Raw genomic sequence first — 27,091 nt, 5'->3', positions numbered from 1 at the left:
CAAATTCCAACATTTTTAGTGCTGTGTAGCGCACTTAGATGGAGTCGGAACGTTCGGAGTCCGCCCTTAGACTTGGGCCGTATCTCCCGCACTGTGGATTTGGGTTCACTAGGCTGTCTCACCAGCCCAAAGCTGTCAAACCTTAAGCCTATTTGCACTACTGCCGAATGGCCAATGGGCTTGCAATGATAAATCATTTTCTCAACTTGAAACGAAGCTAGCTCCACTAACACTTAGAGAGATTATGCAAGACTAGGCCCATTCACGTTGGGCTGATCATGCTCTAGTAGCGTCAAGACCGGATTTTGACCGAGCTACCCTGTCAAAATTCAGGCAAAAACAGCTATGAGGAATTTAGTCAGGGGTCATATACCGTCTGGGGCCGGCTGCATCTCGCCACTGGCACAAGTTACCACCATGTGACCTCTTTTTGAAATTGGCATGCTACGGCAGGGGGGCATCGAGGGCCCCCAAAAAAGAAGTTGTGGGTATTTCCTAGTCGATCACACACGGTGTGGGGCACTAGGGGACGGATTTAAGCCAATAAACAGTGTGGACTTCAACTATCTAGCTTAGATATAGAATGAAGTGGATGGTAAGCTCATGCCTCAGCTAAGCTACCTACCCTTTCGGGATAGGGCACGCACAGAAAGAAGGGTTATTACCCTATAAAGATGGCCAAGGTGAACATGATGATAACACAAGGATGAATGGAATATTATTAAGATCCTATAGCCACAGTTATAATAGCGCTAAGAGGGGCTTGAGACATAAGCACTGCCCAAATGCTCAGCGCAGATAGACAGAATGGGGCGAGGTAAGGGTCTTGAACAGTTGAAAGACGTGAAGAAACTGAGATGTAACTGAATAAGTCTGCCACATTCGTGGCGATGATCCTCTCACTGTGAAGTAATTAATCAGCACTTCTCCATAACTACAAGTAGCCATTCACGGCTGGCAAAAGGGGGGGGGTTTGTGGATCACTTAGAATAGTTCTATATGATAATGGTCCCAGAACCTCGGTTTCTATTCCCAGTAATATTCACCTCGGTGCTTGTAGAGGTTAATACTACTCTAACTTCCCTCGTTATGCGCATATAAAGCTCTTTTCTTTTTTTGATCTTTTGTTTTCCCGACCAAAGCCACTCATTCAGCATGCGTATTTCTACCACAGCACTGTGGATCTGGCCCCTGGCTGCTGCCCCTCTTGTTGCAGGGTTTCCAGACCATGGCCATTCGAATCATGCGGCCATGCACAAGAGATGCCCATACGCCAATGGTCATCACCAGGGCGTGTCAGGACACGAGAAACGGTTTCTTGTGGATTCGATGAAGTCGCCGGTTGATGGTAGGCCTCGAAATCTGCCTCCACGGCGGGTTCACTAACATTGCAATACTTAGTCACTCGGGAGCACGCATTTCAACCTCCGGATTTCGAAAAAGGCGACCAACGAGGTCCTTGCCCGGGCTTGAATGCGCTGGCAAACCATGGCTATATCCCACGTAACGGCGTGGTTTCGGTGGGGAAATTGTAGTTCAGTCGCTTTAGTCTTCATGCTGACAAGAGACAGTTCGGGGATGCGATCACGGCCATCAACAAAGGTATGCTTGAGAGCACTCAATCCAGGATGAGATTAACTGCTAAAGCTTCTAGTGTACGGTATGGGCGTTGACCTTGCCACTATCCTCGCCCTCATGGGCACGGTTTGGACTGGGAACCCACTGTCTCTGGACCCAAGCTTCTCCATCGGAGGTCGCGACATTGGCGTCAACAACCTGCTGGGTAACCTAGGAGGACTGCTGGGTGCGTGGACCCTCTAAAATACCCTGGCCTCCCATGACATCCCCCTTACTCTAATGACTGCAGGCGATCCCCAGGGCCTCATCGGCTCTCACAACTTCATCGAGTCGGACTCCTCCAACACTCGCGACGACCTTTACGTCACGGGCAATAACCACAAACTGAACATGGACAAGTTCATGTCATGGTACAACATGTCCACTGACGGCACGTTCGACATGGACCTCATGGCAAAGCGCGCCAAGTTACGTTTCGACGAGACCGTCCAGAGCAATCCGAACTTCTACTACGGCCCTGTGACCGGCCTGATTGCGCGCAACGCAGGGTATATCTTCTCCGGGCGGTTGTTCCGGAATCATTCTCGAGAACAGCCTGACGGCGTCCTGAGTAAGTAGATGAGAGGATTGCTCGACGCGTGAACACACTAACCATTTGTAGCCAAGGAGCATATTCGGAACTTCCACGGAATTTATGGAGAGGAAGGTAACCTCACCTACAGGGAAGGATGGGAGCGAATCCCAGACAACTGGTACAAGACTCCAGTCGACTTTGGTCTTGTCCAATTGAACCTGGTTATAATCGACTGGCTGTCGAAGTATCCCGAGCTCGGAAGGTGAGATCTCTTTGTTGGTTTCCATCTTTTCCGATTCGGTTTCTGATGGTTATGCAATCGCAGCATTGGAGGCAACACAGGAACCGTGAACAGTTTCGCTGGCGTTGATCTCGGAAATATGACAGGCGGTATCTTCAACCTGGGCAACCTGCTCGAGGGTAACAATCTGTTGTGCTTGGCCTTCGAGGTGCTGAAATTCGCCGGTCCTAATGCGCTATCTGGACTTTTCAAGACCCTCGCAGAGCCGCTGGAATTTATCACGAATACACTCTCCGTGCCTTTGCTGAATGTCACTTGTCCGGCGTTCAAAGATCTGCAAATGGGCGGCAAGCCTTTCTGGGAGGCGATGCAGAATGATTTCCCCGGTGCGATGAAGAGCGGCGGTGCTTTTTAGCTGGCCTGTGGGCCAAATTGGACCACGCCGGTGAGGATGATGGAGTTGTTGTCTTTCTATTCCCTCTGAAAGGCGTTTTTACCTTAGATCATTTAATCGATACGCCTGTGGACATTCCTGTACTGCACTCCCTATCAGGAGGGAAATAATGGTCAAAGTAACCTCGTCTGGTCTAAATCCCGCTTTTGCATCCGCGTGAAGGATTCCAAGGCGGAATTCATTGGACAGATTTCCGACACACAGTATAAATGGGGCTTGACATGGCACTGGCCTAAAGAGTACTACCCATACGAATGGAAGTTTGAGGTCATAGATCGAATCGAAAACGACCCTGAGGATGAAAGCGACAATGACGGCGTGGCTGCTAGTGGAAATGGTATTTCACATCAATCTACCTTGGATATTGGAATGATTTCGGACCCAATCACACCTGGCTCTCATGTATACAGATTCGTCTATCACCAGTGGGGTCCTTACTGGGAGGAAGGAATTTTGCATCACAAATTGTATATTATTGACATCCCTACTGCTTCAGGTGGGTCGAATGTGCCGGTTAGTGATCCCATCCAGGTTATCTTCCTTGCTAATATATTCCAGATAGCCATGCAGTGAGACATAGCTAATCGCAGGGCTTGGGTTTTAGGGTATAGTTTGGTATTTACCGTTGGTGCAGTATGCCTTTTCTGGCAGTAGGGTTTGGGGATTTTAGGACATTCATTTATCTTTGATTGGATATTATTGTCGGTGTAGTCGAATGAAATACTTGGTAACCACAACCATTTTATATAACATCACTTTTCTAAATAAAGAACGGACTCGACACATAAAATGGTCTCTCTATAGTCTTACTCTCCAAACTATGCATCTAGTTCTTCCTCAAAAACATTCTCTGGCCCATTAGTCCACCTTCTTCCTGTCTCTAGACACTCCCCCTTCACCCCCTCCGCACTATTATTCACCATTTCCCTCTAGAAAACCCCCTCCCCAGACCTAATAATACCAGCTGCCTAGAGCATACTGACAGCAGCAGATACCATCCTCTTAAAATCAGGTCTTCCAACAGCTGAGGTTGCGAATTCTAGATAAAGTCTATAGAGGGTGTTCGCCGGGGGGTCGGTCTGGAGTAGGGTTTCCCCCCATCCATCCTGGGTAGAGCCCCTGTATTTTTGCAGTCTATCTACCCATCCACCATATATAAGTCACCTATCTACCATCCCTACTCTACCTATCTACTGCGCCCTTACCTTTTCCCTAGTTACTCTACTAATCTACCTAGGATCCTACTACAACTAGTATTATTTATACTATTACTACACGCGCCTCTAAGCTATTATGAAATTTTTTTTCCCCTCTATATAGTTATAGTAAGACTAAGATTCCCCACCCCTATCTACTACACCCTACTCTCCATCTACTATATAGCTAATCTATACTCCCCCTTTTATTACCTATCTACTATAGACCTACCCTACCTCTTATCTAGCTAATTACTATTACTAAATACCACTATAATATATCTTAAAAAAAATACCCTAGCACTGCTCTACCATTACAACGAGAACGATGATAATGATAATAGTAATAATAAGTAGATAAGGTACTGTATTTCTATTGCTATATCTAAGTCTTATAACTACTAAGTACCATCCTCTTATCCCATCACAGCATCTGTCATGAATACTTTAAGATAGATAGATAGATAGATCACTAGTTATATATATATAACCTACTCCTTCCCCTACTTCCCTCCTACCACTATAATGAACATGATGCCCCTGGTCTTATTAGGTCTATATAACCATTTTATAGTGGAGGACATATCATTACTATAGATAGAGGATATGATTAGGAGAGCCTAAAGTTCAGATTCTATTCACCTAGGGTTATTAAGCACTATTCATAAAGTTCCTAGGCCATGAGTCACATGTTATTATTAAAAAAAAAAAAAAAAAAAAAAAAAAAAAAAGATAAAAGAGAGAGAAACCTATATCACTACTATTATCTATACTATAATTAGCTTTTCTTATCCTCACCCATAAGGAATAGCCTAGATTAGATCTATTAGTACAGTACACCCTTCCTTCTTTATATAAGGAATAGCACCTACTAGTCATTAGTATTAGGGTAACTATCTAGCTAGTAGTTAGTAGGGAGCCAAGCACTAGTAATAAAGGTAAGGAGGATCACTAGTATCTAGATAGTATTAGTATACTTAGTAATGCTAACTTCTGCTAACTACCTAGTATTATCTATTAGCTATATTCTAATAGAGTGATCTTAACCACAGTTAAGGCCACCTCTTATATGACCATCCACGTAGACTTATATTAGTCTTTCCATCAGTCTCACCATTTGTCAGGCTGTCTATCTGGCCGTTAGTCTGGCCATTAGTCTTACTATTAGTCTTACATTATCCTAGCTGTCACTGTTAGTAGTGGATTAGCTAGTTATCTTACTAGACACAGTGAGGCCGCTAGTATTAGGGGTCTTAGACCAGGTATAGTAAGATAGACTAATAGGCTAGGCTGCCCTTCCCAACCTATTAATCTTACTACTACTGCTACCCTTACTCTTACCCTCTTCTTTATCCTTATCTTTAGTATTATCTTTACTATTAATACTATTTATGTCCATTTTATTATTATTCTTCTGAGTCTAAGTCTCGAACTTTATATCAGCAGCTATTCCTTGGTATAATTTTAACTATAATTACATCCCTTATATTAGGTGGCTATCCTATAGACTTACCATATTCTTACTAGCCTCTGATTTCTTTATGTCAAAAGCCCTGTAAATCGACTCTGGTGGTCGGTGATCCATTCGGGAGAGTTCCATGAGTCTGCATCTTCGATTGTGGGGTTTTGGGTAAGATCGGCAAATCTATTTCCTGATGAAGTGTTGCGATTTGCAGATGTTTAATGTCCATCTGCGAGGTTTCTGGTAAAGCAACCGGGTGTCCTCTGGGGATATTATGAAAGCTTTTGGGAGCGGAGGAGGTGGTGTCGACATTTTCTGTCTTTTTGCAGCTCTGAAAACGGGCTTTGGTCGCGGTTTTTGGGACCCAGAGCGAAGATTGTAGATATCAGAGCGTAGATGATACCGGGTAGGGGGGATGCTGTCAGTATATGGTCGTGTGGTCATGGTGCGGTCTGGAAGAGAGTGAGGTGATAAATGGAAGTGGTTGGCATGGTGGTTACTGCCTAAACTTTCTTCGAACAGAACATTGTGATATCATCATTAAGTCCAACTCTATATTATACTTTATTCCATCTCATCTATTACATCCCATAATTGTTGAAAACTCATCGATTGCTGCAATAAGTCTCCTGGCGATCCATGGTTAACCAACCTCCCCTGGTCCAATATAACAACAGGGTCAAACCCTCTGATACTCTCCATATCATGCGTAATCATCAACACCGTTCGACCACTAAACTCAGCATGGATAACATCCATCATTTGTCTAGCCGTATCGCGATCGACATTAGAAACAACCTCATCGAAAATAATAATCTTAGAGTTCGATAGAAGGGTCCTCGCAAGACAGAACAGTTGCTGCTGGCCGCGTGACAACGCCAGAGTATCCATTTCTGCATCTAGGCCACCCCGTTGTGAAATTATAGGCCACATTCCGACCTTTTCGAGGGCAGAAATGATGGACTGCTCTGGATGTGTGGAGGAAAGATCGATATTAAAGCGAATTGTTCCTGATACTATGAGAGGGTCTTGTGGCATTGCTGTGATGTGGCAGCGGATTGTCTGGCGGGGGACGATGCTGAGTGGGATGTCGTCGATAAAGATGTCCCCTTGGGATAGCTCGATTAGTCGGAGTATAGCGAGGACAAGGCTGCTCTTTCCACTAGACTGAGTTAGGTAATTTATAGAGGAAAAAGAATTAGATGAAATACCTTCCAGTTCGACCACAAATGGCCACCTTCTGCCCTGGTTGGACATGTAAGGATAATCCCTTCAAGACCGGTTCCAGGTCTGGTTTATAAGTGGCTGCCACATCACTAAACCTGATATCCCCCTTCATCGGCCACATCTCAGGTGGCTCCATCTTCTCATCCGGAAGATGTTCAGACGGCGTCTCCTCTTCAAATCTCTTCACCCTAGCCACAGCCCCAAGTGACGTCTCGAGATGCGCCCAGAACTGCACCAAATAACACAAACTCTGACTGAATGATAAGATACTGACAAGAGAAACTCCCAAAGACCCCGCCGACGAGCTAGGCAATTGGGTGGCAAGCGCCATGATGAATGTCGCTAGCCCTGCCACTGTCATGTCCAGAACGAGACCTAGCCAGCATTGAATGATGTAGAGTAGATAATATGGCTTCTGGGAGGAGTCGATATATTCGTTATTCTTGGTTACTTTTGGTCTCTGCCAGCCAAAGGCTCGGATAGTGGTTAGGCCTTGAAGCGTTTCAAGGAAGTGTGAGTATAGAGGCGTTTTTGCTTCGAGGTCGAGGAGTCGCAATTGGCGCGAACTGCGGAGATAGAACTTCTGGATGATATATAGAACGAATAAAAGAACTGGGAGTATTAGAGCTGCCCATTTTGATGCTGAGACGATTAGACCAGCTTCCGCTATGCAACCTGCCAAGGAGAAAAGAAAGTCCATCAGCGCCAATGGAAGATCCATGTCGATAAGCGACATATCCTGACTAAATCTGTTCAGTAACTGTCCCGAGTCAAGTGATGTAAACAGCCACAATGGAGCAGCCATGACTGTACTGAGAAGAGCAGAATGAAGGCGGATGGACGACCGGGGAGCTGCTATCTGCAGTACCAGGTATGACATGCCAGCAAAGGCGAGGAAGTTCAAGACGCAAAACATGATATAAAGGCCGACATAAAGATTTGTATGGACGCCTGGATGTTGTACCTCACTATCAGACCACCATCTGACCAGAGCCGTCGGGAACTTTATAGAAAAAGAACTGATGATGTCGATGACAAGACATGCCATAGTAAGACACCATCCCAAGGCACGAAAGTAATACCAGTATAATGTAATACTTCCAGATGCTCGCCAGGAGCTATCGGGGGGTTTCTCAAAATCTGGATTTTTCAACAGTGTGGAATTATCTGGGGCATCTTTCGATTTTTTTGTATGCTCAGACACCTCAGATTTGGTAAAACAGATATCTTGACGTAGATCCATTTCTGATGGTGGACCCTGCTGAGCAATACACCCGGTTGGATGCATTCGTATAACGCCATCTGCAAGGCGAGTATGACTGACTGAGATGACGTGAGAATGCTATGCATCAAACAGAGGCTAATGACATACCTTTGTTTGTAACCAGTACGACAGTCATATTGTTCCGTCGACATACACCATCCGCACCGAGTATGCTGTCAACAACGATCTGTTCAGTAGAGGTATCCAGCCCGCTAAGTACATCATCCAATAGCAGAAGCTGCGGACGGGCGTATAAAGCCCTCGCCAGACTTAGACGCTGTCTCTGGCCACCACTCATCCTCGCTCCTTGGCTTCCAACCAGTGTCTCATCGCCATCTGCCATGTTTTCGATATCGACTGTCAATGCACAGGTTTGTACTATAGTGGAGTACCAGGCGTCGTCGAAATCTGAAGATCCAGTGATAATTTCCCGGATACTCAGATGGGGGAGCCATGGATTCTGAGCACAGTAGCCTATCGTGAGCGATCGTGGTGTGTGGAAACATCCCCGAGTGAGATGGAGTTCGTTGAGCAGGGCTAATAGAAGTGTGCTTTTCCCGCTCCCAACAGGTCCAACGATCATTGTGCAGGAACTTGGCTGAAGGCGTATGCTGATATCCCGTAAAGCACAATGCTCTGGGACTTGGTCGTATGCAAAGTCTGCATCTTTCAGGCGTAGCACTGCGTCCTCTTCAATAGCAACAGACGGAGACTTGAAGGGCTTCTCATCCGTGCTCTGGCAATTGGAACAGGACATTCGGGAGACCCGATCGTGGCTCACTTGATAACTGGTTAAATATTCTTGAACACGCTGGAAGCAGCCGACAGACCCAGCCATGGGTGTGATTGCCCTGGAGATAAGCTTGACAGGATCCGTAATCAGTGCAATCAAGGACAGCGAAGTAAAAGCTACCGTCGGATTGAAACTGCCGGATGTACTTCCATTCGTAACAAGAACATATAAAACCAAGCTCGCAGCTGGGACGACAGATCGTAGCATCCCATTCAGAGTTATGACAACAGAGAGAATCCCTCGAAAACGAGCAGAAATCTGCAACTCTCGAATCCGAAGGTCGTGTAGTCTGGTTTGGAGAGATTCCGTTACGCCCATTATCTTGACTGCCCGTATATGACCGAGTACAGATGCAGTTGCTGCAACTCGCTCTTGGACAGCCTGATTCCACGATCTTTGTGCTGATCTTGAAAATGGACTGAGGGCGAGTGGGCAGAATATGAAGACTAGGTGGTTAGCATTCAAGTATGATCACTTCATTGAATACTTACTTATAGCCAGAACCGCAGCAGTAAGACAGAATATCCCAATCTGTCTACTCAGCAAATACAACGCAACGGCAATTTCAATCGGACCGGCCCATAGGCTATCCATCAGTTCCAGGCCATAGACAATCCGTTCAATATCAGTATCCATGAGTGTGATAGCAGCTGACTGTTCCGCTGCAGTGGCTCCCAGTTGGAGAGTGGCGTCGTATATTAGACCGACAAGTCCTCCACGGACCATGCAAATGAGGCGGTATGTATTGTGCTTGTATCTTGCTATCATCAAGGCCATGCCAATATACGTTAGAGCAGTGGCACCGATTAAAGCACGACCAACGTTGGTGTTATATTGGCTGTCTGGCTGTGAGAGAAGTGAGACTGCCTTCTCTGTCAATAGGGGTTGGCAGATCTTGAAGCAAATCACCAGTAAACGCGGAACCACTGTTGATAAAAGTGGCTTCCACAGGCAAACTGCAGTGACCTTGATCAAAGCATGCGGTCTCTCTTTGTCAGCAGCTGCCCATGTCTGTCTGAATCTGGGCTGAAGATCCCGTGAAGTCAATTCCGTGCTCAGATTGAACAGAGCAGGCAAGTCCAGGATAGTTGAATATCCGCGAATAAGCAGTGGATTCAACCACCAAAGCAGACTGATATTGATAATTCCAGCCAAAGACTCTGGCGCGCTGTTAGAATAGCGATGACGGAGAAACCGTCGCTTTTCGACCATCTCCAGTAAGAGTCCGCATAGTTTCAGCACAAGACCAGTGGCAAACAACCCCGCGATTTCCTCATTATCATGACGAAGCCACAGAGTCCTTGCCTGTGGAAGATCTAAAACAATGGAAAAGAGAAGAAAAAGTTGAATCACTGTCGAGGGTCGAATTGACCGGTCGTGCTCTAGAAATGAGAGCCAGACCAGAAGGACTGTTGCTGCCAGTGAAAGAACAGATGCTCCAAGAGAGACATCTGTGGGGTGAGATGTAGGAGATGCCCATAGAATAGTCAGTGCCAGCTGGGTGGCAGTCAAGCAGATAATAACAATCTACAGCATGTCAGCACTCAGCAGGAGTATAGACTTGTACAAAACACACCTGCTTCCACAATATCAACCAACTGCCCAGTCCAGCTTTGATCTTCGGAGTGTGTCGACCCAGCTTCCAAAGACGGAATATCCCACTGATAATTATTAAGCCCGACGGAATGATGGAGAAGATGGCCTGCTCAAAAAGAAGAGTAAAATCGAACCCTTTTCTACATCCCGAAACCCAAGGCCCAAAGACATTGTCCACATGAGGGGAGCAGGCATCGAACATGCCGGGTAGAACTGTCTATCATACCATCAAACATTGACAAGGAGTGAATCGAGGGGAAAACAATTTGAGGCAGCAAATATCCTTTCCATTGTGTCCCTGACACCATAACGTGATGTCGTGATGCCCCTTGCGTCGTTCGGATTCAGGGAGAATCCCATCCCTCGATATCGCTCTTACTTTCAACAAGATGTGGTGTTTACACGCAAGGCAGATCTTTTCTGGCAATCAGGATGCTGATCGTCAGCCCTTGCTTTCTGGCTGTCGTACCTGAGCTCGTGGCGGTGACCAGAACAGTCTGCTGTTAAGTAACAATCTGTTCCACAGGTAATTTCCTGTCATTCTTCTTTTGTCGATGCATCATTTCCTTCAGTATACTTACCTGCATCAATGACCGACAGCCGACCAACGGTACTCTGCGTAGAGTGCCCAGAGCCTCCATGTCGACTGGAAGAGGTCACTTCCTCGTCCAAGGTTGCGCAAGTGACCGAGAAGGTTCTCGAACTGGAGATAAATCCAAGGAATCTCTGTCGCGATTCCCCAGACCGTGATCACGATGACGCCCGACAATACTGGATTCAGCAACTGTCAGATAGCGATGCGCCTGCCTTTCCTAACAAGCCGTCGGTCCAGAATGTCAGGAAAACTTTGATGCGCGAGATACCCCTTCAGTCGAATGCGAATGTCAAGGGGGTTTCGTCTTCTGCCACAGTTCAGCTGGCGTGGGCTCTCACCATCTCGCAATACACCGGCTCGGTGGATGTGGTGTTTGGCGCTGCAAGGCCTCGAGGAGATCAGAATGATATATTTCCGATGCGCATTGTTTTAGACACAGATGAGGTTATTCAGCAGGCAGCAGAGGAAATACATGGGAAGAATCATGAAATGGTTCCTTATCAGCAGGATGGACTGCCAAATATCAAACAGTGGACTTCTGGAGCTGGTTGTGGCTTCCACAATATATTGTTGCTCGATTCTAAGATAGACGCCACGACTGATGCCAGTTTGAGAGCCTATCCTCTCGTCTTGCAGTGCAGCTTCAAATCTGAACGGCTGGCACTGAACGCGATGTTTGATCCTCTGGTGGTCACCGAGATATATGTGCAGCGAGTCCTCAACCAGCTGATCCATAACATCAACCAACTCAGCCGACATTGGGATCGACAAATATCGAACATTAGCTACTTAAATTCTCACGATGCAGTACAATTAAAACGGTGGAATGACACACTGCCAGAGCCTATCCAGCGTGGTGTGAATGAATTGATCGCAGACAACATTCGCAGCCACCCGGATGCCGATGCCATCTGCGCATGGGATGGCTCTTTGACATATGATGAGCTGGACCAACTATCATCACGACTCGCATTGAAACTGATACAACATGGCGTCTGTCCAGGAACGGTGATTCCAGTGTATTTTCCACGGTCCATGTGGACTCCAGTTGTTTTACTGGCCATTACCTTGACAGGGGCTGCCTTTGTTATGCTGGACAGGGATCATCCAGAAGACAGACTACGCGATATTTGCCAGCAAGTAAACGCCACCTTGGTGGTTTGTCCGCATAGCGATGTTGTAACTGCATCTTCTTTCTGCGCAGGTATATTTCCTGTCAATCCAGACCAGCTCAATGGACTAGCTCCCCATGTTGCAATCGACTTCCAACCGTCCCCTGAGACATTACTTTATGTAGCCTTCACATCCGGCTCAACGGGACGACCCAAAGGAGCCATGATATCGCATCATTCCTTTTCCTCATTGGCAGTGCGTCTCAATCATGTCACAAATCGTGGGCGCCACACACGACGCCTTGCCCTCTCGTCGTATGCCTTTGATGTCAGCATTGGGGATATATTCTTTACACTCATCGGAGGAGGCTGTGTCTGCATTCCACCCAACTTGGATGACTTACCCAAGGCTACTTCCGATCTCAAGGCCAACGCATTTGACACTACCAATAGTGTTCTTCGAACGCTGAGTCCGGGTGAATGTCCTGGGGTTGAATCAGTGTTGACAACAGGCGAGTCACCAACTCGAGATGTCCTTACGGCGTGGACAAACAAGGTGAAATTAATACAAGTATATGGACCAACTGAATGCTCTGTCTGGTGTGCTACAACCTCGCCAATGAAAAGCACGACAGAACCGTCGATTATTGGGAACCCACTAGGATGCCGCTCTTGGATTGTCGACCCTGCAATTCCAGAAAAATTGATGCCAATTCAAGGAATCGGAGAGTTGGTGATTGAAGGGCCCATCGTCGGGTTAGGCTATATCAGCAACCCCCAAAAAACAGAGACGACATTCATCTCACGCCCAAAGTGGGTCAATGATGGCACTGGAAAAGTGTATAGAACAGGAGACTTGGTGCAATACACCGAAAGTGGAACTCTCCGCTTCATCGGACGGAAGGATCGACAGGTCAAGCTGTACGGCAACAGGATAGAACTCGGAGAGGTGGAATTCCAAGTCCAACAAGCATTCTCGCGGCCCATTAGTGTCGTCGCAGAACTCATCAGACCAGCTGGAGCTAACAGTCTTCCTGTTCTACTTGCCTTCGTCTGCCTCACTCCGAACCATAAACAACTGTCCGCAACTGAAAGTACCAACGGCCTGCTCGAAGCAGGAACAGAAGACTTTCGAACAATGACAGCCACCGTCCGGCTGCGCCTACGAGAGATACTGCCCCCATTCATGATACCAGGCGTGTTCCTCCCTGTCTCATACATTCCGTGGACACCAACTGGAAAGACGGATCGGAATCGTCTGCGAAGAGCCGCTGAAGCATTAGATCGACACGAACTAAGTCTCGCAGAAGCAGGAACGATATCATTCCGCGCACCAGAAACAGACACTGAAAAGGCATTACACAAACTATTCGCAAAGATCTTGTCTATTCCAGAGGATCAGCTCAGCGCGGATGCTCACTTCTTTCATGCTGGGGGGGATTCAGTGCTGGCTTGGAGGCTGGTTATGGCTGCTCGTGCAAAGGGGATTATCTTTACCGGGGATCAAGTTCTCAATCATCCTGTTCTTTCTAATCTTGCTTTAGCTGTTCAAGCTCAACGCCTATAGCAGTCATAATAAACACCGCATTAGAATTTACCATATTATATCCCAACGTCGACACTGAGCTTGCCCTCGGATGTTTTGTAGGTATATTTTGAAGCACAATATAAGGTTGTGGAGTGGCACTGGGCAAAGTGGGGCATATCTTATAGGGTTCATTTCAGTGAATTGAGTGACTGTTCTTTTTTCTTTCTTCAGACAGATACTGTGAGTCATAGGCAGGGTATGGCTAGTCAATAGCAAATGATATGCCGTAGGAAATAGTTGGTTGTTTGATATTTCTATCTAGCTTGACATGCATAAGATTTCCTATGCTAACACGAACTTCAGCATGACTGCTTTAAAGTATTCAATTTACCACGAAGAGATTGCAAATGGCCTAGACGATCTGGGTACATATAATCTTCAAGTGATGTGGCTTCAGTTTCTTCTTCGTTGGCACAGATCGGTTCATTTGACTCGTCCTCCGACGGACCGGGCCGTTTCTTGGGCTCCTCCAACGTTTCCTGTGTTTTGGGGACAGCTGGCAACCCCAACTGAGCAGGCGGGGCATCTTTGGCGGGCGGATGTTTCTTATCATTCTTCAAAATGATAGACACTTACAGAAAACCATTTTAACATGAGGGACTCCTTGACTCGAGGGGAAAAAAGAAACAGAGTTTACTGGGAGACGGACTGGAATTGCTGTTTTCTGCGGAGCAGCGATCCGACAGAAAATGTGATAATGCCGAGTCATCACAAACATACAGGGGTCTGTCCAACCACGCTCACCTACTTTCTTAGTATCTGACTGGACCACGTCATTTGATGAACTGTTGGAGTAGTTCATTAGAGCATTGCCTCAAAACAGAAGTCTTTATCTAAGGTGCTATCATGGTTGAAGGGTATAAAATGAAGCATATATCTGCTGATAAGCATTCATTCCGTCCCGTCACGCCCAGCACTACTCGTTGAAGCCTGATAAACACCCTTGTATCCATCAACTGTTTCCCCCAATTCTTGGACTACAAGCTGAGCAAGCTTCGCATCACGTAAAAGAATAATCCCATTGGGATTTTTGACCTCCATCAAAGCCCCCATGGCACCTTCATATCCCGCATCGACCACACCAGCTGTAATCCCAACACCAGAGCGCCAAAGCGACGATCGAGGGAAAACGCTCCCCATGCAATTCCGTGGGATTCGAACGGTCTCGTTGAAATCTACCAAGTAGGCGCCTGGTTGGAGTGTGATTGACTGATTGGTGTTGTCGAAAGGCAGGATAGACGTTTTGGCTGCTTGGCGTTTGGTATTATCAAAGTCTATGGTGGCCGGTGAGGTCCATTTGGACACTTGGCGCAGAGTGAGGTCGACGCCGCAGGGCTGTTGCTGCTGGGTGATGTTGCGTAGATTATGGACTAGTTGGCGGGTGATGACTTGGTGTCCGCTGAGAATCATGATGAAGCTGATATATTTAACAGTATCTGGGGTGATGGTGGTATTAAAATAATGTATTTATAGACAATAAAAACAAGTGGTCTAAGACATAAGCCTATTTATACTACCTAAATTAAACCTTATGACGTGCTTTACATAATATCCTGCCTAATGTTTTGATGCAGCCATCTTAATATGGTTAGACCGGATCTGTAAAAGACTGGCCATACTTAGCGCTACCATTTATATTTTGGTAAACAACTATAGCATCTTCTTTGAATATAACTTGGTTATTGCAACATACTTAGCTAGATACATGCTGCTGTTAACTGAATAGCAAAGACCATGGTAGCAGGAACTCGCTGTCTACAACCACTGGTACTCAAGCAACCCAAGAATCCTGTAATTTAGACGCATACTACCTCTTTCTCTCTCTGACTCTCTCACTCTTGCGCACTTTGTGAAGCTGGCCCTTGACATTCCGTTGGCGCCTTCTTCCTCGAATGCCCATATCCATCAACTTCCTATCCTTAAACCTACCAATAAACTGCGTTACCTCCTCCATTTCCATATTGAACGCAAGAGATCGATCTTCGGAGTTTGGATACGGAATACATTGCCCAACGATTGCCGAATAAAACCCATCTTTTCTAGCAACGCTGATGCAGCAGACTCCCGCGTGTCGTAAAGTCCCAAAGTAGAATCCTCGAAAGGCATCCGCATCAAGGACCACTCGGAGCCCGGGGTAATGATAGTAAGACCGAATTGGGCTTCGTTCGTGTGTAGGCTGCAGGTATGGAGCGATTTCAAGACACCCTTTAATATAATCACTCTCTTTGACGGTCCTGGCCCCAGGTGTTGTATAGCCGACCACGGTAACAGGATGATCGTTGTATATGAACTCTAGCCCGGTGATATGTAATCTGCCGGCTGTTTCATAGGCTGAAATGGCAATCTGAGCTAATCCAGGCAGAATATCAACTGCAATTGTTTGATCCGTGGAATATACTGAGTTATGATAGCTATGCAAGGATATTCCGTGAAATTGGGGTATTGGTTGACCGGTACGGTTGGAAAGAACCGTGTCCCTTAGCCATTTCGAAATTTCCCAGATCCTGATGCTATACTCAAACTCATGACTGCATTTCAACTGATTAGTACAATGGAAGAGAAGTCGCCAGTCCAGTTTCTGCCTGTCTTCTTCACTTAGGCGTTCAACAACGTGGGCAAGAAAGCCGCGCTGCGAGTTGATTTCGAATTGTGACTTCCAGAACTTGGAGCTGTGGAACAATTGACTCAATCCTCGTGAAGCCAGACGAAGGCCCAGAACATCGTTCACTGATAGATGGATTGCAATATTTTCCTGTAACTCCAAAGGAAGACACCCGAAGATGTCAGTCGGATTCCTTTGGCATACTCCAGTCGATGAATCTGGCATTTCCTTAGGAAACTGCATTAATTGTTCGACGGTAGGCAGGATGATGTCGCAATCACCCGAGTAAAATTATGAAAGTACTAGATTGAGCATCAGCTTAATGCACCACGAAACATTCTATCAATATAGACCTAACCTGGCAATAAGGGCATATACTGCAATGCCTCATACAGCTCATCAAGATCAAGCTCATCCGGGGTAAAATGACCCGCGATGGTATCCCAGCACACCTCATGGAAGAGAAAAACATATTTGAGACTATTGGGCTTCTTAGCAAGGGCGATGTAATCCTCTCCCATATTCTGCCATCGTGCAGCTGGGTCGTTGGGGGCTTCGTATTCATCATGCTCATCTGCCTTTGTACACCCAACGCCTGTCAGGATAACGATATCATCGCAGCGGTATACTATGATGCTGTATTAGCGCCATCGGAAACTGGGGGATATTGAGGATAATAAACCTGCTCGGAATAGGTCTGTCCACACTGGCTCTAAGCGTATCCTTGTAAAGCCGCCACCACAAATAATACACCTTTTGTAGTTATATTGATCATCATGCCAACGAAAGTTCCCAGGCCAGTTAGGCATGATTCAATATATTTATTGGCAAGTATCAGCAGTTGTGTTTGTGTTGTTCTTCGGGGAAGTGAAGAACGAAGGGCTCGAAAATATCTCCTGCTCGGCTGTCTGTCAGAAACAGTCTATGACACATACCTTGATAATAGAAGGAGAGTGTCTAATCATATATTGACTGGTTTCTGGCAGCAACCACCATAAATCTAGGCAACGCTCTTATAATTATTTCAGGGGCCGTATCGAGCGACTTCTCCTTATATGCTGCTTCTCGTCGGAAATAAAGCCAAAACGTCCCCGACTCACTTATATATAAACACCATTATTATTTCACCCACCCCCAAACAAAAAAAAAAAAAAAAAAAACCTATAGACAACCTAAAAAGAAACACCAACAAAATATATAAAAAGCATAAAAACATACAACAGCAGGGATTCGCTGGTGGTCACCCACCCAACTACTAACCTGCCGGCGTGTGGCTTAAGTACGGCTGAGCGGACGGGAAGCCCTGTTCTCCACACCCTGTGGTCGTATGTGCTGGTTTAGAATAGGCTTGGGCTTATATGGCAGAGAATAATACCATCACACCATTCTATATTTCTTGCATAACAGGCTACCTCAGCGGGGACGCACAATACAATATTCAGAAAAAGATATAGTTCTTGTCCTTGGTATTAGCAGAAATGCATGCATGTGTATTAATTCTGATAGTTAATTTGTCGCTACACCCTTTTTTTATGATATACATTTGCACCATGCAGGTTATAGCCTCACATTGTCCATCCAATCATTATGACAAATAGAAGAGAAGATAATGGACGCCTTGCGAAAATCCCACGTTTCCACCATTAGCATAAATAGCTGGCTGATCGTCTTATCTATGATATAATTTTATTATCTCTGCTACTTGATTCCTGTCCCCTGATTGTCCTTGAAGAATTTAACCCGATCCAGACTAGTTTATGAGAAACTTTGTAGTTAAATTTTAACTTTAAACTGGCAGTTCCGAGAATGAATAGAAGGCAAGGTGAACATTGCCAGATGTCCGTTGTCCGGGAGTAAAAGAAACCCGGGATCATTCCGGTATAGGGAGAGGAACTGTCCGAACCTGACCAGTAACCCCAGTTCGAGATTGGGCAGCACTGCATGAGGGACTCGAAACCAGGCCAAGGATAACTGTTTCTGGGGGAGCCTATATGCTAGATGATGCAAACACACAAGAGAACCTTGATACGGACAATATCTACAGCTGGATAGGATAGAATAACGTACAGCTTGCACTGCATTATCTGCTTAATGATAAAAACCAAATCCCACACATACATGCGCCTCCACAGTGCACACTTCCCCATTCACCTTCCGTTAGCCTTTATCCACCAAGAAATCTTCGAGGAAAAAAAAAAAAAAAAAAAAAACAAAAAAAAAGAAAGAAAACTAAATGGCGCTGCGTCGTTTCCGCCCGGATGAATACTCGATCGGATGAGTTTCAGCCCTTCCCATTGAATTAGCCGCGGCGACAGTCATGCTGGATGAAGAACATGAAAGTCTTCCCTGTGCCCCAGGCGACGATATCCTGTATACACTTGGCTCGATCGGGGGACATAATGTGGTTCTGGTCTGTCTGCCAGCTGGAGAAGTTGGGACCAGCTCTGCCGCCACCGTTGCCATGCGAATGAAATCCATCTTTCCCTCCATTCAATTCGGGCTGATGGTGGGGATCGGAGGAGGCGTGCCCACCGCGAGTTCTGACGTGCGGCTGGGCGATGTCGTGGTGAGTCAACCAGTCAGTCATCACGGCGGAGTGGTCCAGTATGACATGGGCAAAACAACCCCCGACGGCTTTGTTCGCACTGGCTATCTCAACCGACCGCCTGCTCTCTTATTGAGCGCTCTGTCCAACGTGCAGGCCCGTCATTTCCGAGGTAAAAGTACCCTTGCCTCGCATCTAAACCTGTTTGATGATATCCCGGAGTTCAGCCGGGACGAGGCTGGGGCCGATCTCCTCTTCCAACCAGCTTATCACCATGTCAACGGCGGCTACACATCGACCTGTCAGTCTTGTCACACAGATCAGCTCATCCCCCGGACCCCTAGGAAGAAACAGCCTGTCCGGGTGCACTACGGGACAATTGCGTCAGGGAACCAAGTCATGCGTGACGGCGTCACCCGCGAACACATCAGCACGCAGCTAGGGGGCATTTTATGTTTTGAGATGGAGGCTGCAGGGCTCATGAATAGCTTTCCCTGCTTGGTGATTCGTGGGATTTGCGACTATGCCGATTCCCACAAGGATAAACGGTGGCAGCCGTATGCGGCCTCCACAGCGGCTGCATACGCCCGGGAGATTCTCTCGGTCATTCCGGTCCATTCAGTGGCGAAGAGAACAGCCCACGAAGGAGGGGATTCTGATGCCAGGAGAGGAGAAGAGGCTAAGCTGAACTGCCATCATAAACCCGCACCGGATGTGGCCTTTTCAGGAACCAATAATTCAAAGATGCAAATCGGGATGAATTATGGGACTATCAGTGGGTTTAGCATCAGCTGAGACATTTTTAGATTCTATCCCACAATATACAGTGAGGCTACTTTGTTCTTTCAGATATAGACCAGCATCGCCCATCATCTATTGTTTCAACTCTAGTAACACACAATGTCATCTAATCCAGTCTCCTTCCGAGACACATCCGGTTCCGACCTCCAGGTGGGAATTAACCACGGTTCCATCCTCTACCAGAAATACCCAGATCCCTTCGATCTCGACGAATATGCATTTCACAACGACGCCTTTGATAGAAACTATGTTCCACACACCTGCGACTGGCTACGCGATACACACGAGTATCAGCAGTGGGCGGCAAGCATGCAGCAAACGGCGTATCTATGGGTCCATGGACATGGTACCTGCTCTTGACTTATATACCTTTATTTTTGCTAACTGGGAATAAGCGGGCTGTGGAAAGACGTATCTCTTGTGGGTTATAATATTGCTACAATCAATGTTCGTGACATAAATATTAATGCATACTTTATAAGAACACGAGCAATCCAGCATCTCTCTATACGAAGCGATATCCACCTCTTATATTTCTACATCGCCATCGACGGACCGAAAGACGAACGCAGCCTGCTCTTGACCTTTCTTAAACAACTCAAGAAACAAGGCAAATTGAATCCAATACCGGGCAAGTTCCGAGTGGATTCTAAACTAGAGGATCTACGAGAGTACGTCTGGTCGTATATCCAGAACGAGGCCACCTCACCCGTATACATAATCATCGACGGATTGGACGAATATGACAGAGAAGATCGCACCAATCTTATTTCCACTCTTATCGCCCGGTGCAAATCCAGGCGGTGCCTGTTCAAGATACTGATTAGCTCGCGCAACACGGATGATTTACCCAGGGTTCGACAAGAGGAAGGCCGTAGGACTGGAATCTATACCGTGCAGGCTGGGCGCCAGAACACGGCACGGGATATTCGACGGTTTGTTGTCAGTCAACTGGATATCATGTATCGGGAGCAACCTCGCCACCCGTTGAAATGTCGGGAGGTGATATTAGACAAGCTGACAGGCAATGCGAAGGGAATGTTAGTATAATGCCCAGTTATTGGTATACTCTAACATACATTACTGACTCAATAGGTTCCTGTGGGTGAGCTTGCAGATGAAAGCTTTGCGAAGGGAGGATCCTACCCAGTTGGAAAGATCCGTGAAGAACCTCGTATATCCCAAAGATATGAGCGGCTACTACAGCAACATACTGGGAGAAATCAACGCAAATTCAAATAACGGAAAGATTGCAAGAAAGGTCTTGACTTTGCTCATCGACGTCAGACCAATTTCGGTTACGACAATGTCTGAGGCAGCAGCCATCTGCATCGCAGAGAAGGATGGAAACAATGAAAAGAAGACAATGGATCAAAAGAAGCAAGAAAAACAAGACATGGCCGCGATGTTTGATCAGGAGCATGAGAAACTCAGAAATGACCCCGACAGCATTGTTCGCATGTGCAAGGATCTGGTAGTCATCGATCAGGGATGGAATGCCTTTCGCTTTGTCCATGGATCTGTTCTCGAGTTTCTCAACACCCACCCTGACCATCTCACCAATATGGCATGGCAGGAGACATCTTCTAGCTCACTGTTGGCACAGATGTGCCTGTCTTATATCTGCCTGCGGGGAAGTGGTCAGCCATCCCACAAAGACCTTCGCTTTTCCAACGTTGGATCTGCCGGAAAGGAAGGCACACAGTCATTCCTTCACTTGGCATCGACGTGTTGGCCTCATTATGCTCGAGCTTGTATGGTAGACTCAAAGACCGCTCTGCAGATCCAACCTCTTCTCCTCAACCTGTGCGAGAACAGAGACATCATGTTGCATTCATTCCGAATTTTGCTATCGAGCCAGCACATGAACTTTGTGGACGATCTCAGTCAAACCCATATCATCAGCTATCTCGGCCTTTTTAATTACCTCGACAACTTGAAAGCCCGCTCCCTGTTAGAAAGTAATGCCCGGGACTCCAAAGGCTATACACCAATGCACTGGGCCGTTCATGGTGACCACAACACGGCACAGACGATAAGAGCATTAATTCAGCATGGAGCAGACATATGTGCCCAGGACAACAACGGCCACATACCCCTTTTCTATGCATCCCAGCGAGGCGATATCGAAAGCGTTCAATTGATCCTTGAGACACAGAATCGGAAATCTCGCTCTTTCAGAAAACAGCTCGGACTGTGCGTGATCGAAGCGTCGTACCAAAGCCATGCAGCAGTCGTACGAGAGTTGATCAAGCATGGTGCGGATGTCACAGTCACAAATCATCTGGGTACTGCATTACATGCAACCGCTTCACAGGGCTCTTATGACTGTGCTGAAGAAATTTTAAAAAGTCGACGACCTCGGTCGTTGGATGTTCTCAATGGGCCCATCGGCACTCCTCTCCACGAGGCTGCATTTTACGGTCGGGCATCAATCGTGAAAATGCTCTTGGCCAAAGGATTTAGTATACATCGCAAGAGCAAGCAGTATGGTAGTCCACTGCAGGCCGCCGCCAGTGGATGCTTTCTAGGTCGGGATTCGACACCGTTTAAGGAGATGTTTCAGCTCTTGTTAGAACGAGGAGCTGATGTCAATGCCCACGGAGGAAGGTTCGCCACTGCCTTACATGCTACTGCCTTTTACGGCCATGTAGACTTGGCTGAGATGTTGGTGGAGAAGGGCGCAGATATCAATAGCAAGGCACATCTGGGAACGCCCTTTCAGGCGGCACAAGTAGGGGAGAGTCAAGAGATGATGGACTTTCTCAGAGAGCAGGGTGCGGACACGACTCCTCTTGCCCCTGCGGAGGTCTCCAAAATGGCCAGTATCCTGAGACAGAATTATGGCCACGATGCAACCCCCGGCAACCGAGGAATTCTGAGAGTCGCCCTCGATGCTCCGGTCAAGATGTTGATGGATTCAATCAAACGGGGAAACGAAGAGCGTTTTGACCACTTCGTGAGTCTGTACTTGGGGGGCTTTAAAACAGCGATCAACGTGAGACAGATGGCTCTCATTCGATCGCTGGCTTCAGTCGGTGAAGAGGTTTTCAAGCAGACGGCTTTCTTGACCGTCGATCTTGACTATCAACATAGCCCCGATCGGGACGCGAGCCAAATCAGCTGTTGCGCATTGATTATCATCACATTCCTCAAGCCGCTAGCGATGGCTTCCCGAACGGCAAACCAACGTCTGAGATACACCAAGCCAAAGGAGATGATCAGTAACACCGAGTCCACCCCTCGACCGGTGCAACGAACAAGTACCCAAGATGTCCGGCGCACCAGATTTGCCTTCAAGGCGTTAGATCGTGTTGCTGATGTAGCGATCTCCATCCTAGCTCATGCAATCGAGAATAAGGATGATGAGATCACGCGTCTTGTATCGATTGCGTGGACAGACGCACTTTATAGCGTCCAGCGAGCCGCAGGTGAAGACCTGATCAGAACACTGCTCGACCTCCGTCTGAAGGAGCTGGAAGCTAGTTTAAGCACCAACCAGATAGAAACTGCACAAATGCTGGGCCGAAGCTCTGTACAAATGCTCTCGATTGCCATCGAGAACCGTGCTCAGTATACCTCCTTTGTTAAACTGTTTGCACATTTCTGCAGCTCCGCCTTTCGGTATATTGAGCAGCTGGGTGTCAGTTCTGACCGCGACTGCCTGGGTCAAATGCTGGTGGCGACCTTCCCATGGATCATCTCATCAGTTTACGAGGATGAGGATGTTGAGCGATACACGGTGGTTGTTGGGGAATTGACTCCCCATATGGTCCGCGATGGTTATGAAAGCATGTTGGGCACATTGACTGACAAATATGTTAACATGCTACGCGTGGCCTTTGGCCAGCGGCATCCTGATCATGGGGCTTTTCTAGTTCGCGACCCAGTCAGTTTTCTTCATGATTCCCGCTGTGTCTACGTATACACATTTGGCTGACAGAAAGTCTCAGATGTTTATAAACAATCTCGTCCGCGGTCTCGAGTCAGCTATTGTCGACAATCCCACAGCGTCGACAGTCTTCAGATCTTTCGTGTCTCGAGAAAAGAACCATTTCGTCTCGGCAGTGACAATACCCACGCATGAAAACCAGTATCCATTGATACTCTTCTTGATTTTATCCATGGCTCGAATGATTCTAGCAGCAAAGCATAATGGACATCACCATCTTCTCGATATCCTGTGTTCGGCAATAGTGCAATGCATGTGCGATATACTCCAGTTTCCCTCTTTTCTGTCGCAGGTGAGCGAAGAAAACACAAAGCAATTTGTCTCCGATCTCGCCAGTCCCCCAGACCGCGAGTATGTCATCATTCCCGTCCTGGTGGATCTATTGCAGTGGGCTATAGATGATGATCTTGAACAGGCCGAGTGCATAATACGGCCGATAGCGAGGACTTTTCCATACTTGCATAAAATCAAGAATGCTGCGCTTAGGCAGCATTGTGAGAGCGTTGTCATCTTGATTGAGCGTTTTTCTTGAAGTAAAGGGACACGAAGCGTTTAGCATTTAATCTTAATATACCTATTTATATAGTTTCTTTTCTTTGAAGAGGGCGTGGTCCTATATCTAATAGACTTGATTTGTGAACAATGATGAACAGTGATCATCTTAACCCCGAATCAATACAGATTGACAACTGAATTCCATCTCTCGTTTCCCAGAGCTTGCCCTGTTTCTGCCCGGCATCTCTTTGCTGCAGTAATTTCTCTGGGAGAAATGCCTATATGCCTCTATTGCATGATATCCAGCACATACGACCACAGGGTGTGGAGAACAGGGCTTCCCGTCCGCTCAGCCGTACTTAAGCCACACGCCGGCAGGTTAGTAGTTGGGTGGGTGACCACCAGCGAATCCCTGCTGTTGTATGTTTTTTTGTCTTTTTTTACTCTTCATTTGTATATAAGACATGCTTATTTGCTTTATTTCGAGGTCTTTCTGATTTGCGTGGAAAAATGCGTTGGTATATCCTGCACCGTGTATGCATACTTATATACTTCAAATTCTATCGTCACTCTACCCAAACAATTTTAAATCCGGCATTCTATACCTCCATCCCAACTAAGAATATCACGTTCGAGAATGCAGCCTTGTTTTATCAATCCGGAAATGATGTGCGAAGACCCTGCATGGATGTCGTCTTGGCTGTCAGATGCTGTCATTGCCGCATCTACATTGAAACAGTTTCACATCCCCCGTAACCCCTCTTTCGACCTCAACTTCAACTTTCAGATATTCCACAATGTCGGACCTCCCTCTGAAACCCCCACGCAAAGTAATCAAAGTGCCGGCAAATATCTACTACCGCCGCCCTTTCAGCCCCCTCTACTTCATCCTATTCACCTTTTTCGGTAGCTTTGGATGCTCCTGGTATTCGGACTATCTAGACTGGCCCAGCACTATCCTCATCTGGGCCATCTATGTCAGCATTCTCCTCGTTTTCATAGCCATCGAACCCACATGCACCCTTGAACTGGATCGAGTCGATGACTTGGGCAACAAATTCATCGTACGCCGCCCTTTGGTTGGATTCCGATCGTGTGAACAGGCTGTTCCCCTCGCGGCTATCGAGGAGGGTCTTGTGTGGACTGAATATGGCGAGCCAGATTCTCGTCTAACCGATGGATATCGATATGGGCCTGCTTTCTGGAGGATCTGATTCGAATGGGCTGACTTTTTGGTGGGGGATAAGACACCTGCCGCAGCTCTTGCTGATCAGCTTGAGGGACCATGTTGTTGGCGACTATCTTTCTTGGATAGAAAGCGTGGCTTTATCTCCCTACATTGTTGGATCACGGGGGCATTTCTGCTCGGTATACAACGGTATTGGTGTTCCGATTAGGTACTATGGTTGACCTTCGGAAACCTCCAAGTAGTTATACACCGTCCAATACGACTTTCACTCTTTCGGATTGCATAACCTCGCAAACCCCAGTAGTTGGATATTGATTCAGTGGCCTGATGCTCTCCGACAGCGATGCTGATGCGACTAATTTCCACTAATTGAGAAAAGCCAGGTAGAGGGATTTTTCGGATCCATTGATGGAGATCTTCTAACTTGAGAGCGAGTAAACTCCCTGTCTTGACCACACTGTTGGATATGATTACTATTTTCCCATCCTTCTATTAGCTCATGTGTAATTTTATTTTTAGGGTTCATTTTATATCAGTAGTGATAGTAAGGGCTTCCTAGATTGCACGCTAGTCGCTTAACAAACCGCTGTAGATACAACCATAAGCTTGCTCCAGGCAAGCCTTGCTGGCCCTAGCACTAGATATATTTAAATGCATAGGAAAGCATAGGAAACGTAATGTGGTAGCTACCGAAATCACGATAGTGACGGTTTCTCTACCACAAACGTTGAACTCTCGAAGAATTGTTCAGGAGCTTAGACGAAACAAGCATGAAGTCCCATTAGATAGTAGTACAAGCACCCTAGGCTATGGCAGTATCGCAGGCGCTTAGGTCCCTCTTGTGGAATACAGGAGGATTATTTCGTCGATGGATTGGGCATACCGGAAGTATGTGGCCATGTGCGGAACAAGTCAGCCAGATGGTCGATCGGGGCAGTCAAAAGTCCAATCGCCGTCTCGAAGGGAGGCTTGTTTGGAGCACTCGGGTGAGAACGCGATGGCACAAACATCTTTGTCCTGCCAAAGGACGTGGCCAGTTTCTCGCTCTCTTCAGTTGTCAGGGCGTCTTCCAGTTTCGGGAGATCCTTGCTCTCCTCTTCCTGAATGTGTCCGGAAAGATCCTTCATCAGAGCTTTGATGGTCGGTTCGAACTGGGGATCGGAGGGCTTCATATTTTGGAACTTCTTCAGCTGTTCTTTGACCTACAATGCATCGTTAGCGGATTATACTAGGAGGGTGGCTTCGACGGCTGGTTCACCAATTGGTGCTCATTGCGGTCTTTGTCTGCTAAAGCCTGACCACCAGGAAGTTTTGCCTCGAACTGGGGGTACACAACTAGCTCCTCGCCGACAGAGTGGCGGGCTAATTCCCAGGTAAACTGGTTCTGCCATTGAACCTTTTCTTTTTCAGTCGGAGAACTCAGAACTTTGCTGTAGAAGTTTTCGATCGCACGATGATCTGTTTTGATCGCGTCGATGATACGAGGCGCCATGGCGATGGGCGATCTGAACATAAGGCAACGTTGTGCTGGAGAAAATTTTGAATACTTAAAGGGTCCAAGTAGAACAAAGAACACTACATTCGACTTTGATATGGGCGATTGTCAACGCTTCTTCTATCTATCGAGTTCGAATATGTCATCATGAGACCCTCCGCTGGCCGATATGTTTTAATCTAAAAGTCTAATACAATACCCATTGATAATCGTAGGGTTCTGTCCCGGCCTCATTGTGACGTGGTCTCAAGCAGTTAAAATCCATCATTATCAAAGTCTAACTGATATTCCTGTTTCTGGACCGGGATGGGCGACATGCAAAAACTACTTGA

At 46.8% G+C, this 27,091-nt stretch overlaps 10 protein-coding genes across 10 annotated transcripts; 5 read left to right on the top strand and 5 right to left on the bottom strand.

Annotated features, from left to right (window-relative positions):
- Positions 1-1,155: 1,155 nt before the first annotated feature.
- On the top strand, positions 1,156-2,808 carry ASPWEDRAFT_172654 (peroxidase family protein; the record flags this gene model as incomplete). The annotated part of the gene is made up of 7 exons (XM_040830952.1): positions 1,156-1,348; positions 1,402-1,520; positions 1,572-1,602; positions 1,655-1,804; positions 1,868-2,188; positions 2,240-2,414; positions 2,478-2,808. The coding sequence occupies 7 exons, from the start codon at positions 1,156-1,158 to the stop codon at positions 2,806-2,808; spliced, it is 1,320 nt and encodes a 439-aa protein (XP_040689541.1).
- A 3,261-nt stretch (positions 2,809-6,069) lies between these two features.
- ASPWEDRAFT_109833 (uncharacterized protein) lies at positions 6,070-10,587 on the bottom strand (the record flags this gene model as incomplete). The annotated part of the gene is made up of 5 exons (XM_040828118.1): positions 6,070-6,667; positions 6,717-8,055; positions 8,105-9,235; positions 9,281-10,316; positions 10,366-10,587. The coding sequence occupies 5 exons, from the start codon at positions 10,585-10,587 to the stop codon at positions 6,070-6,072; spliced, it is 4,326 nt and encodes a 1,441-aa protein (XP_040689540.1).
- A 359-nt stretch (positions 10,588-10,946) lies between these two features.
- Positions 10,947-13,875, top strand: ASPWEDRAFT_41098 (uncharacterized protein). The gene has a single exon (XM_040835471.1). The coding sequence runs from the start codon at positions 10,975-10,977 to the stop codon at positions 13,657-13,659; it is 2,685 nt and encodes an 894-aa protein (XP_040689539.1). The 5' UTR covers positions 10,947-10,974; the 3' UTR covers positions 13,660-13,875.
- Positions 13,876-14,404: 529 nt separating this feature from the next.
- On the bottom strand, positions 14,405-15,102 carry ASPWEDRAFT_41097 (putative dUTPase). Its single transcript, XM_040835470.1, has one exon. It carries the CDS (start codon positions 15,088-15,090, stop codon positions 14,572-14,574), a length of 519 nt encoding a protein of 172 aa, XP_040689538.1. The 5' UTR covers positions 15,091-15,102; the 3' UTR covers positions 14,405-14,571.
- Positions 15,103-15,487: 385 nt separating this feature from the next.
- On the bottom strand, positions 15,488-16,507 carry ASPWEDRAFT_172650 (uncharacterized protein; the record flags this gene model as incomplete). The annotated part of the gene is made up of 1 exon (XM_040830951.1): positions 15,488-16,507. One exon carries the CDS (start codon positions 16,505-16,507, stop codon positions 15,488-15,490), a length of 1,020 nt encoding a protein of 339 aa, XP_040689537.1.
- Positions 16,508-16,635: 128 nt separating this feature from the next.
- Positions 16,636-17,091, bottom strand: ASPWEDRAFT_172649 (uncharacterized protein; the record flags this gene model as incomplete). Its single annotated transcript, XM_040830950.1, has 2 exons — positions 16,636-16,910; positions 16,965-17,091. 2 exons carry the CDS (start codon positions 17,089-17,091, stop codon positions 16,636-16,638), a joined length of 402 nt encoding a protein of 133 aa, XP_040689536.1.
- A 1,388-nt stretch (positions 17,092-18,479) lies between these two features.
- On the top strand, positions 18,480-19,687 carry ASPWEDRAFT_69133 (5'-methylthioadenosine/S-adenosylhomocysteine nucleosidase family protein). Its single transcript, XM_040839017.1, has one exon. The coding sequence runs from the start codon at positions 18,600-18,602 to the stop codon at positions 19,620-19,622; it is 1,023 nt and encodes a 340-aa protein (XP_040689535.1). The 5' UTR covers positions 18,480-18,599; the 3' UTR covers positions 19,623-19,687.
- A 40-nt stretch (positions 19,688-19,727) lies between these two features.
- On the top strand, positions 19,728-23,568 carry ASPWEDRAFT_183861 (uncharacterized protein; the record flags this gene model as incomplete). The annotated part of the gene is made up of 4 exons (XM_040832000.1): positions 19,728-19,974; positions 20,024-20,048; positions 20,111-20,668; positions 20,724-23,568. The coding sequence occupies 4 exons, from the start codon at positions 19,728-19,730 to the stop codon at positions 23,566-23,568; spliced, it is 3,675 nt and encodes a 1,224-aa protein (XP_040689534.1).
- A 1,282-nt stretch (positions 23,569-24,850) lies between these two features.
- On the top strand, positions 24,851-25,717 carry ASPWEDRAFT_41093 (uncharacterized protein). The gene has a single exon (XM_040835469.1). The coding sequence runs from the start codon at positions 24,873-24,875 to the stop codon at positions 25,287-25,289; it is 417 nt and encodes a 138-aa protein (XP_040689533.1). The 5' UTR covers positions 24,851-24,872; the 3' UTR covers positions 25,290-25,717.
- Positions 25,718-25,815: 98 nt separating this feature from the next.
- Positions 25,816-26,788, bottom strand: ASPWEDRAFT_41092 (uncharacterized protein). Its single transcript, XM_040835468.1, has 2 exons — positions 26,523-26,788; positions 25,816-26,466 (listed from the first exon to the last, which is right to left on the bottom strand). The coding sequence occupies exons 1-2, from the start codon at positions 26,754-26,756 to the stop codon at positions 26,122-26,124; spliced, it is 579 nt and encodes a 192-aa protein (XP_040689532.1). The 5' UTR covers positions 26,757-26,788; the 3' UTR covers positions 25,816-26,121.
- Between the last annotated feature and the right edge of the window lie 303 nt (positions 26,789-27,091).

This window comes from Aspergillus wentii, assembly GCF_001890725.1.
Source record: "Aspergillus wentii DTO 134E9 unplaced genomic scaffold ASPWEscaffold_4, whole genome shotgun sequence".
Classification (NCBI taxonomy): domain Eukaryota; kingdom Fungi; phylum Ascomycota; class Eurotiomycetes; order Eurotiales; family Aspergillaceae; genus Aspergillus; species Aspergillus wentii.
This window is presented reverse-complemented; position numbering and strand designations above follow the sequence as displayed.

What these genes read in the sequence shown, in the direction of transcription:
- ASPWEDRAFT_41098 (XM_040835471.1), top strand. Translation starts at nt 10,975, where the DNA reads ATGACCGACAGCCGACCAACGGTACTCTGCGTAGAGTGCCCAGAGCCT.
- ASPWEDRAFT_41097 (XM_040835470.1), bottom strand. Translation starts at nt 15,090, where the DNA reads ATGATTCTCAGCGGACACCAAGTCATCACCCGCCAACTAGTCCATAAT.
- ASPWEDRAFT_69133 (XM_040839017.1), top strand. Translation starts at nt 18,600, where the DNA reads ATGCTGGATGAAGAACATGAAAGTCTTCCCTGTGCCCCAGGCGACGAT.
- ASPWEDRAFT_41093 (XM_040835469.1), top strand. Translation starts at nt 24,873, where the DNA reads ATGTCGGACCTCCCTCTGAAACCCCCACGCAAAGTAATCAAAGTGCCG.
- ASPWEDRAFT_41092 (XM_040835468.1), bottom strand. Translation starts at nt 26,756, where the DNA reads ATGGCGCCTCGTATCATCGACGCGATCAAAACAGATCATCGTGCGATC. An exon ending in ACCGCAATGAGCACCAATTG is followed by an intron (nt 26,467 to 26,522) that starts GTGAACCAGCCG and finishes GATGCATTGTAG; the next exon opens with GTCAAAGAACAGCTGAAGAA.